This window comes from Rhinatrema bivittatum, chromosome 7 (genome assembly GCF_901001135.1).
Source record: "Rhinatrema bivittatum chromosome 7, aRhiBiv1.1, whole genome shotgun sequence".
Classification (NCBI taxonomy): Eukaryota; Metazoa; Chordata; class Amphibia; order Gymnophiona; family Rhinatrematidae; genus Rhinatrema; species Rhinatrema bivittatum.
Genome location: NC_042621.1, coordinates 66,142,300 through 66,154,353, shown reverse-complemented (window position 1 = coordinate 66,154,353; position 12,054 = coordinate 66,142,300). Strand labels below are relative to the sequence as shown.

General features: G+C 44.0%; 1 protein-coding gene across 1 annotated transcript in view; it reads left to right on the top strand.

Annotated features, from left to right (window-relative positions):
• Positions 1 to 12,054, top strand: part of NETO2 (neuropilin and tolloid like 2) — an 87,282-nt gene that overhangs the window by 33,426 nt on the left and 41,802 nt on the right. Inside the window, exons 2-4 of the mRNA XM_029608469.1 lie at positions 4,427 to 4,483; positions 7,652 to 7,792; positions 8,385 to 8,633. Of these exons, the coding sequence (XP_029464329.1) occupies positions 4,427 to 4,483; positions 7,652 to 7,792; positions 8,385 to 8,633 (447 nt within the window). The remainder of the gene's footprint in view (positions 1 to 4,426; positions 4,484 to 7,651; positions 7,793 to 8,384; positions 8,634 to 12,054) is intronic.

Here is a 12,054-nt window from a genome sequence, read left to right as displayed (position 1 = left end):
GGCCCTGCTCGCCTAAATCCGCCCGGTTTTGGGCGGATTTAGGCGAGCAGGGCTCTGAAAATCTACCCCAATTTGTTTTCGTTGTGGGACATAGACTTTCAAGTAAATCATCCAGCCTTTTTAAAACCTCGGGGTAGATTTTAAATACTTGTGCGAACAAAAGTACGCTAGATTTTATAAGATACGCGCGTATCCTATAAAATACGGGGTCGGTGCGCGCATGGGGGTGCACATTTGTGCAACCTGCGCACGCCGAGCCCAGCGCACGCTGCCTGTTCCCTCCGAGACCGCTCCGATTTCGGAGCGGCCTCAGAGGAAACTTTCTTTCGCCCTCCCCCCACCTTCCCCCCCCCCCCTTACCTTTGTCGGCAAAGTTACGCCTGTCAGCCGGCTGCCCTGCTCCGTGGTCCGGTCCCGGGGGCTGTTCCGGAGGCCGCGGCCACGCCCCCGGGCTGAAACCACGCCTATGTCGCCGCCCCCGAAACACAGTGCCCCGCCCCCTAAACGCCGCGCCATTCCACCACGCCCCGACAGGAAGCCCCGGGACTTACGCGCGTCCCGGGGCTCTGCGCGCGCCGGTGGCCTATGCAAAATAGGCGCGCCGGCGCGCATAAATCCAGAAGGATTTACGCGCGCAGGGGTTTTAAAATCCGCCCCTCAGAATAGACAGTAGGGTTCAGATATCAAAACAGTACCATTGCATTATTTATAGTATAGTAAGGAAAAATCCCACCCTAACAGAACTGGATTTAGGTATTGGCAATAGTCTAGGGTGCCAAACTTTGAAGGTGTCAAACAGCCATACCATAGAGGCGTGCAAATGTGCCAAGGAGGAGCCTGTTCCTGCCGCCATCCACTTCAGAGACCCTGCTATGGTATTCTAGGAAGGGGGAGAGGGGATTCCCCCAATTTCCAATCTCCAGGGTCTCCCACCCTCCACTCTAATATATTGTTTAATGCTTCCCCCAACCCGTCCCTTCTGCTCCTCCTTCCCAATCCCCTCAAATCATTTTTCAGATAGAGTTTAGGCAATCCTGGCACCAGATCGTTTTATCTGCATTCGTCTACTGATGGGCCATCTTCTGTCCAAATTCAGGGTATACTGTATAGTCCAACCTTTGATAAATGAAGACAGACAAAAATCCCATATGGAGATGACCAATTTAGTCTTCTGCGTAATAAACATTTTATATGAGGAAGCGATAGATACCAACTCCTACCAGTGTCTGAACCAGCACTGTACCCCTTGAGAGGGAAGGGTGCTAGATAAATTGATGAAATACAGAAATAGATTGAACTTCGTTCCAGGCTACCATTAATGCTGCTAAGCACCAATGTCAACTGCATGTCATATTACAATTGTCCTTTCTGGATAAATACCCAGTAAAGTTCATTCTGGCCTCCTAGAAACCTCCCGTGAGGTTACCCTCTCCAGAAAATTAAATACCTTCTGCCTGAACATTTGGCTGTGCAGACCAGATTACATCACGTGGAAGCGCATGCCGTATTGACCAAAGCCTCACCTTCCATCCATAACAGACACAGGAGGATCAGTTGTGAGCTTTATTCAATCCATTAGATACCAGTACCTGAACACTAGGGGACGGATATTCCAAAAAAGCAGATTTCCTAAATTTAGACCTCAAAATGAGGTCTTAAGCTAGGCACCTATTTTCAGCCGAACTTAGGTGCCTATGTTTTCAGCTGAAAATTCACATAAGGGCTGCTATTTATTTGCCTAGGTTTAGGCTCCTAAATTAGGTGCCTAGTTCTGAAAATCAATGCTAAGCTCCTAAGTTTGTTTTCCTCACCCTAATTTTGCCCCCTTTTTAGGGAACTCAGTTCTACTAAATTTTCTAAAGGTCTAATCTAGGAGCCTAATCCAAAAGTTAGGAGCCTAAACTGTTTGAAAAATTGCCCCAGTATGCCTAAGATTTATAGGCAAAATATTGTAACTGTTAAGCCATGGGAGGCTGTCACATTCCTGAAACTGAAGTCTGGTTTTCCTAGCAGGAAATAGAAGAAGGGGCGGTCACTGGACAAAACGGGGTCCCCTCCCGTCTTACCCTTTCGGTCTTGCATGTTTGCAAACTGACCACTCCTTATGCTCAACACTTGTGACAGCCCTGACAGGGGACAACGTTTAAGACTCTTGCACTTTCTCTTGAACAAGCTTTCCAATCAGACACAGATTTTGGAGAGGGTAAAATTTGTATCTCTAGCAGTCTACTGATCTCAGCACACACCAAAAAAGGATATGAGTAAATCCAAAACATGCAGGATTTCTGCCTCTAATTTTGCCAAAAAGATGAAACTACTTTCATCTAAAAAATTGAAAATTTAAGGACTAACACCCATGGAATTGCTTGGCGGTTTCCGATTGCCTCATATTAGTTCCACAATACAATCATGGGCCACTAGTTTCCTAATCTTTAAATATTTTATACATGCATTTAAAATTCTCCCACAAAATTCGGATGTCATGTCTGCAAAGTATGTCCCATAGAGCTCAAATATTACACATCCAACATCTATTGTTTTCAGAAGCTGCTGTGCATCACGGAAAACACTATGTTGACGTTTCTGTTTCGAGCCCCTGTAGTGGTTAGTGTCTCCCTCACTCCCAGTCTATAAGCGTTCTCCTGCAAGCAAAGCACAATGATGGCATTTAAAGTGCTAGATGAATGCTTTCCCCTGATAACAGAGCAACTTCGACACATGGACCCTTGTCGGGATAGACATTGGATAAGTCATATTTGAGCTCTGTGGGATGTGCATTAGGGAAGTAACACTGAATGTTCGGGGAGAATTTTAAATGCATTCATAAATATGTATAAAAAAAATTACATGACTGATGGACCTATGATTATATTGAGGCTTTAACAGGGGGCGATTGTTGGAAATTGCTGAGCAGTTCCTTGTAAGATGGTTTTTTACATTTCAGTATCTGCATCTGCCACTTTTCAGATTAAATCCATTTCATTTTATTTTTGCAAAATTCAGAGCAGTGAATTTTGGATATATGTGATTGACGTTTTCACCTGTAGTTTTGAGTCAGGCGTTAGCGGGGGGTTTCTGCACCCTTGCTGGAGAAACAGATTAGCTATCTTGGGGGATAAAGGTTTTCACTAATCTCACAGAACTGTAGAGATTTACTGTTCCTGCAGTTATCGACCAGATCAAGACTGACTTAAATTGATGGTGAGTGATCCCACCCTCTCTCAGGCAGAATTAATACTATTAAGATGAATAGCTTGCCTAAACTATTCTACAAATGATTGGCGTAGTTTAGAAAAGGTCCTCTCTGCTTGAACATATCGTTAACAATATGTCCATAATAATTTAGTTAATAGCAAGGGCCAGTCGTGTGGCTCGAGCTGAGGAGTTGTGTGCTGCATGCAGTAAGGGAGATCCAGGTTAGGCTCGGGCAATGCTCGGCGCCCATCATGAAGGTGCTATGCAGAGGCCAGGAGACATCTGCCAGCCGAGTGGCAGTAAAAGTGCCCCTCGGAGGAGGCAGGTTGATAAGGGTTCCTCTTGTCACAGGACCTGCCATCCGTGGTGGTGGGAAATCAAAGATGGAGGGATATAGGAAAACAAAAACCATTGATCCTACTCTCCCTCTCCCCACACCCCCTAACCGCAGCCCAACGCAATGAATGCATTTTTTTTTTTTTTTTTTTTTTTTGCAAAATCATCAGATTTATGGTTTGGAAATATTTTAGTTGCTTGAAGGGAAAAAAGATTTAAGTTAAAGGGCACTTAAAATGCTGCGAGGCATAACTGTCTACGTTCAGAGGCCCAGGCCTTGCATGACGTAGAATCTGCCTGTGCTGGAGGGAAAAGGCGAGTCCGTTTGTATAAAACGTGTAAGGAAGTGCCCTGCCAGACCTCTGCTGCTGCTAGGTATCCTGCGCTGAAAACAGGAGGCATTTGACCTGCTGCCCTTGAGATGCATTTGAGAAATAAAATAAGGTAGGAACAAGATGTCGGGGGATCAAAAGAAATCACTGGATTTAGTGCTAGGCTCCTTCTTTTCTGATTTATTAATGAGTGATTTTTTTTCAAGCCATGAACATCCTAAATCATCCCCAATCAAAGCCGAATTATTAAAACATCAAAGGGAGTTAAAATTAACTATGCCACATTCTGAATAAAAGAAAAGCAAGCTTATTACACGTCTGCTAGAACTGTGCAACCTGTAAGCGCACGGCAACACTCTTACACAATAAGAGGCATCCGAACACATGGCATATCAACTCGTGCAGACGGCACCCGAACAGCGCATGCAGGAGGACTGAAACAGGAAATGTTACCTGGGGAAAACTGTCAAAGGCGGTCTGATGTGCTATTTGAAAACTAGTTTGAATGCATATTTCTAATTTCCGGCTGTGCTTTTTAATATTTCTTTTCTCTGTCTTGCTAGTCTTTTTCATAACGATCCTTGTGGTGGAAGGGATTGCTGTGGCACAGAAGACACAAGGTATGGATGAGTTTTGCTTTTTGCTTTACTATCCCTGTTAGCAAGTTGTTTTTGGGTTTTTTTTTGTCATTTTAAAGGAGAACTGTCCTGGTTTATTTATTTTTATTTTATTTATTTTATTTAAAAATATTTCTATACCGTCTTTACAAACAGTGTTTAATCAAAACGGTTTACAAATATCAAATAAAATAAAGATAAAAACTAACTAATAAAACTAAAAAATAAGGGTTACTTAAAAATAACTTAGTTATAGAAGATATAAAAATTACAAAAATTGTTCATTAACATAAAATAAAATTAAAAAAATAGGTAATTTAAACAAATCAGTAAACAAGTAAAAGAATCGGGATCAGATGCCAAAACTGGGAATATGATGCATTATTTGGTGGGTGGTATGTGAAATGCGATTTGAAATAAATGTGTTTTTAAAGATTTTTTGAATTGTTTGGAATTGGATATGGATCTGATAGAGTCTGGTAATGAATTCCATAAAATGGGGCCTATGACTGAAAAAGCTCTTTTTCTGGTAATATCTAAATGGGCTTGTCGAGGTGATGGAATATCAAGAAGATTTTTGTCCATTGACCTTAGGTGTCTGGTAGGTTTGTAAATGCGGAGGATGGTGCATAAAGTAACTGAGTTAGGGGTATGAATGAGAGAGTGTATAATGGATAGAATTTTAAACTGTATTCTGTATTTGACTGGTAACCAATGCTTGTACTTACCCTCTTGTCCTGCTTTAAAATCATATTTTTATTTTGAAATTAAGAGTGTGACCCCCTTCTTCACAACCCAACGATCGTTCAGGATGTTCAGTTTAGTGCTTAGGTTGGCGACCCAGTATTTGCAAATGTATCTCATGCCCGCTCGTTGTCAAGCTCCTGAAACCCAGACCAGCAAGGGTGCTCCTTAAGGGAGTGGCTTGAGAACCACAGAGCAAGGAGCTCTCGGCGAGAGCCACAATCAGGTCTGATTTTTCAGGGCAATCCACATTGAATATTCATCAGATGCCTTTGTAGACAAAATGTTTTAAGAACAAGGTTAACTTTCATAGCTTGGTTACTCTGAACACCAGACCTGTCTGTGGCCTTCATAGAGATACCCAAGTTAGAATAAAGAACATATCAGATGAACTCAAGGGACGCGAGCTCATGTGCTGTCTATATCTCTGCGCCGATCACTTTGAGGTCAATATTTTAAAAACTATGCAGCCCCTGGTTGGGCCAGAGCCTTTAAACTGCACCCAGGGGCACCCAGCAAGAGAGATGGACGCCTTCTGACCACCGTTCTCTCTGTCTCTGCATGGATAGCCTTTCACCTTCTCCCTGTGGGGGTGGGCTGGGGGGGAAGGATAGTTCCAAGGCTCTCTTGCAATAGTCCCAGTACAAGCCCCTTTCCTTCACTGTGAACTGCATTAAGAATAATCACAGTCTTCTGCATCCAAACAGCACACTGAGAAGCAATGTGGTTTCCAACTTCAGTACTGATAGTTGATTTGATGACTGAAGAATATTTACAGCACTCAATTCATGTTTCAAACAAAGTCAATAAATATAATGTTATAGAAGGAAGATTAATAAACTTGTCACCTCATTCTTAACAGCAAAGTCTCTGAATTCCTCTGGAAGCACACTTCTTATCACTTGATCTCTTCCTCTTCCCAATTTCTCAGATTACTCCAATTGAAGATAGTTCAGGCCTCTTCTCAATTCCCAAATTATTGTCACTTCCTTTCTCCCCACTGTGGAGAGGTTAGAATAAAGTCCCAGTAGTTGATCAGAACATATGTCCCAGTTCTCCTACCTTTCCTGAAGTCTTCTGAAATACTTTAGCGCTCATTATGAAGTACCAGATGGGCACTCTCCTCTCAAGGGTAGCACAGTCCTGGAATACTCTGTTCCCTCCCTCAAGCTAATGACAGGGACTCCTTTTAGATGAACAAACCTTCATTCCTCAGACTCTTCCAAGGTGAGAGACGCCTCTTCCCAATAGCACGGAAACGGATTCCCTGGTACCAAGGGCACTCAGCTCCAGGTGGAAGAAAAATCGTCTTTTTTTTTTTTTTTTTTACAAAAAGGGGAAACCCAAAACAGCGACAGGAAGGGTGGAAAAATGCCCTCGCCTCCCAACTGAAGAGGTAGCAAGAACAGATCTTAGTTGAAACTCCGCTGCCATCGGGTCACTAACAGGTCTATCCTCTGGGGGAGTGAGAGAACTCTTCCAGAACATTCCCTTCCCTTGATTTAACCATGCACAGGGATGCCCTCATCCTCCGTGCACAGTACACACAAGAGTCTCACAATTGAAAGTCTCCCAAAATTGGATTACAAGAGCATCAAGCAATTACAAGTAGGTCAGGCTTCAGGCTGACCCACCACAAGGAAATAATTTAGCAAAACTAAACAACAGGAGACAGAGAGCTCCTGCCTTCAGAAAATGCAGCCTAAATCCACAAGGATTGATGGTGCTTGAGGATGATAACTAGACCACGCCATCTGCAGCTCCCACATAGGGGAGTAACACCCAAACCTCTCTTTTTTTTTTCTGAATTGCTCTGAACTTCCCCAGCTAGATTATACACTCCTTTTAATAAGGGAAGCCAGAGGTTCCCTACAGCTATTTAGCGGGCTAAGTAGGATTTTTCCGGCTAAGTAGCAGCCACTGAATATCCAGCTATATTTAGTGGCTGCCACTTAGCTGGTTAAGACACCTATGCGACTAAGATTTTAGCCAGATAACTGGTGGGCGGGCAGTGGGCGTAACGGTGCGGCATACGTAGCTGGATACAGTTTCAGGCTTAAGCAGCGCCTGCTCAATAGCTTGGATGGATAAGACTTATCCAGCTAAGTAGTGATATATCTGTGGATATTCAGCTGCAACCGAATATCCCGTCTAAATTAGACAGATAAGTCCACCTGGCTAATGTTAAGGCCCTAATGAGAAATGACCCAATTAGCTGCAGGTCTTTTGAATATCTATCTCCTTGCCTTCAAATTCCTCAGCTAGCACAGCTGTTCTTGGGTCTCTGGTCTTCTCCCTAAAGTCTGTTGTGTCTGCTCCATAGATGCAGTTCTGCCACTGTTGTGACTAACCAATACTGTTTGGGTTTGTCAAAATAGAAGCTTACAGCTGTGGTTTTCCTTTTTTTTTTTTTTTTTTTTTCTTAAGATGAAATAAATATGGGAGTCAAACACATTCCCCCTACTCAGTGTGGCATTTGGATTCGCACCAGCAACGGAGGTCATTTTGCATCGCCAAATTTTCCTGATACGTACCCTCCGAACAAGGAATGCATCTACATCCTGGAAGGTAACGTGCCATGTGTCTCTCTTAAGCTTTCTTTTTCATTTCTATGGTAAATGAATTGTGATATCGCTGGTTAGTGATCACCCAGCGGTCAGTAGATTTCATGTGGTCATTCTCAACAGTGAGCTGGCTGCTGCTCACCCTTTCCTCGTTCAAGGGATGTGCTCCATCCAAAAGTGTTATTCTCACGGTTTATTTCCTTTTAAAGCTCAGCCGCAGTGATGTGAACTCCTAAAAATTTGTAAGAAGAAATGAAAGAATGTATCTCAGTGGATCTATAAACTACTTTTAAAGGGTGCTTGGATTCATAAAAGAGACCACATCTTTTTTTCTAAAGCTTTCACAATGTCCAGCACAAAACTAGAGATTCCACATTATGCGTCCATGAATTTAAATCGAGGGCATAAACCTGACTATAGTAAAATATGTCTCTCTAGTCTACCGTGAACTTTGTTCAATTCGTTTTATCCAAATGAGGAATCGGACGATAATTTTCTTGTCTACTTCAAGGATTCTGTTTTTTTAATCTCAGTTATTTTATCATTCTCACATCCGCCATCATTGCATTTTAACATTCAGCTATGCTGTGTTGCAGCGGCTCCACGCCAAAGAATTGAGCTGACCTTCGATGAACCCTATCACATCGAGCCATCCTTCGAATGTCGGTTTGACCACCTGGAGATTCGAGACGGACCGTTTGGTTTCTCCCCCCTCATAGATCGTTACTGTGGACTAAAAAGCCCTAACTTGATCAGGTCAACAGGAAGGTTTATGTGGATAAAGTTTTCCTCGGATGAAGAACTTGAAGGGCTGGGATTCCGAGCAAAATATTCCTTTATACCAGGTATACAGGTGAATTTTCAAAGGCGTATCGCATGTAAATGTAACATTATCATAGCAATTTTCAAAAACCTCTTAATGCTGGTAAAGTGCATTGACATCTGTAAAACCCAGTTTTAAACATGTAAATGCTTTTGAAAATCGGACCCATAATGACTGGGTCCGATTTTCCCTTGGTCTCCAAGTTTTATTTTCCCTTGGTCTCCAAGTTATTACTTCTGAATAGATTTAAAGACACTGCTGTAACACATTCTGTGATGTGTAAAATTTTTACTTATTTAAGGTTCTCTTCTGGTTTCTTCCAGTTCTCCCACATTGTTACGCTGAACCTGATTCATACAAAAAATAAATTATTTTATGCCAATAGCTATTAGAAATATTGAGGAGAAGAGCAATGTAGAACTGTACCATGTTCTGTTTTCCCTTTTAAAGTTCTATAATGGGGTAGGCAACCTTGGGTAATTGCCAGGTTCTTGTGGCCTGGATTGGCCACTGTTGGAAACAGGATGCTGGGCTTGATGGACGCTTGGTCTGACCCAGCATGGCAATTTCTTATGTTCTTATGAAGTGGTGCGCCAAGATTTAAACTGGGGGTTGGTAACTTGGGTCCTCGAGTGCCACAAGCTGATTGGCACTCTGATCTGCCAGATTCCTTTCACACAACCCTTGAATATTAATTTTAATTGACATTTTTAGTTAAAATATTCGAGTTATGTAAAAATATGATTGAAATGGATATTTTTTCCTCGTTTAGAAACAGAATTATATGTCGCGTAGCGCTATAGAAATGTTAATAGTAATAGTAGTCATCGCACATGCAGAACCTTGCCAAATACAGAATAAAGTGACCATAAAAAAGTATAAATAGAAGCATTCAGACAAAAACTGAACTGGAAAGTGTAACAAGCCAAACTCTATATGAAGTGCAACAATGGAAAAACGGAAACATTACAATGCCTCATAAAACATCAAACAACAAAATTAAGAAAATAACCTATCAATCATAATAGTAAAATCATACCAATATAAAGAATAAATATTTCAAAACAGCTGATGAATAGAATAACATCCAATAATCAAAAACTCATACACATTTTTTTTAAATTTCCAAACATCAATGAAATATTTCAAAACTGCAGACATCAAATAACACTCAATACTTAAAACTTATAATGATAAAAAAAAACCCTGCTCTTCAGACCTGGGAAGTTTTGATTTCCAGTCACCCTGAGATTGTCATAAATTAGTTGGGTTGGAGAGGGTGCCACAAACCTTCCCCTGTCTCACATACACACACACATGCATACTCTCTGTCTCAAATCCAATCTCACACACACACACACACACTCACTCTCTCTTTCTCTCTCTCTCCGACATGCAATCACACACGCACTCACTTTCTCTTTCCCATATTCAGTCACACATATACACACACACACACACTTTCTCTCTCTCCCACATGCATTTATACATTTGCATGCAAAGGCAGGCACTGGACGGCCTGTGGGAGGAGCATGAGCATTGGTCACATATGGGGTGAAGTTAGCTTGAGATTAACAGAGACGCCAAGGGTCCCCCCCCCCCAATGGCAATGCCCAGTTCATTCACTCGTTCCCTCCCTTGCCACAGCGATCCCCAGTCTGTTTACTCTTTCCCTTCCGCCCGCCCGCTTCATGGTGATCCTCAGTTTATTAATTCCCTTCCCATGGCTTTCCCTAGTTTATTCGCTCCCCCTCACTGACGATCCCAGATTCATTCACTTACTCACTGCTGTCTTAAAACAAAAGGAGAAGCAGGATGGGGCTTTGCAGCTGCTCAGATGTTTACTTCCTCCTCCCCTGTGAGGTCCCAGTGTTGTGCTTTGAACCGCATGGTTCTAAGAGTGCCAATCAGGCCCTGGCAGGGGAGGAGAGAGGAAGCACCTGAACAGCTGCAAGGCCCTGTCCTCCTCCTGTTTTAAGATAACGGCAGGTGAGTTAAAGAATCCAGAGGGGGAGTGGAGAGTTATCTGTTGCACGTGTGGACCCTTGGGCTGAGGTGAGCTTAGTGCTACCCACAGGGAGGAGGAGGCAAGCAGGTCCTCACCATTGGTCAGCGGAGCTGGCTGGAGCAAAGGGCCAACAGGAGGTTCACCAATACCAGCCCCTCGTTCCCCCCCCAGGATGAGCCCTTGGGTGCCGGAGCTGGCTGGACTTAGGCGCGGGCCTCTGGGTGGTGAAGGATCTGTCACAGAAGTCGAAGGCCAGTGAGAAGAAAAGTCAGTTCAGGCAGAGGTCGAGGCGGGCAGCATACAGCGGAAACGAAGACAAACCGAGGTCAGGGTGGGCAGTAATCCAGCAATGTGAAAGAAAGTCAGAGGTCAGTCGAGAATCCAAAACGAAGATGAAATCGGGGTCCAAAAAGCTAAAGAGTCAATCCGAAGGGAGGAAGGCAAGGCAGGACAGCAGGTGGAGAAGACTGACTAGGAATCACCAGACGAGGATATAGGACCACTGAAGGAACAGGAATAGGAACCATGAATTGAAGGCATGAAGCAGGAACCAGGAACAGCGTGGCAATCAGCTACTCAAGTAGTTCACCTATTGCCAAGGCGTCTGACAGGGGGTACAGAACAGGCATTAAACAGTGGCAGGCCTATGATGTCATCTGGAGGCACCGCAAGACTTTTCCTGCCGCGGGCCCTTTAAAGCCAGTTCAGACAAGCGCGCACAGGGACGCTCACTCAGCTGAGCGGCGTCTCTCACAGGCCACCTCAGGCTTGTGTGGTGGTCAGCCGCGTTTCGTTGACTGGTGCCACTGGTCGCCCCTCCTGGTTCAGGGCTGCAGGTTAGAGTGGCCGATCATGGGATGGACACGTGGCTGGCCAAACGCAACAGTACCCACTCCTTTAACCCCCCCCCCCCCCAAAGGGGCCTGGGTTTCTTAGGGTGAGCAGCATGAAATGCCTTTAGGAGTTCCTTGGCCAAGATGTTCGAGGCAGGTTCCCAAGTATGTTCTTCCAGATTGTACCCCCTACCAGGAGATCAGATACGCCCATCTTTTGTTCCGATGTCTAACGTCCAGTACCTCACTCACTTGGTAGACCTGGTCCTCCTCTCTCGCTACTTATAGAGGTCTGTGCACCTTTCAGAATGGCCACATGAGGATTAATGGCTTGAGGAGGGATATGTGGAACACATTGTGGACCCCCAGGGAGGCGGGTAGCCACAGCTGGTAGGTCACGGGCCCCACCTGCTGCGAGATGGGGAAGGGCATGATATAGCAGAGAGCGAGTCTCATGGAGGGCATTCTAAGCCAGATATGGCGGGTGCTTAACCACACCTTGGCCCCTGGTTTGAATTGCAGTGCTTGTCGCCAGTGCGCATCTGTTGCTCTTTTGGCTCTCTGTGCGGCCTTCTGAAGCATGTCCTTAGTATGAATCCACA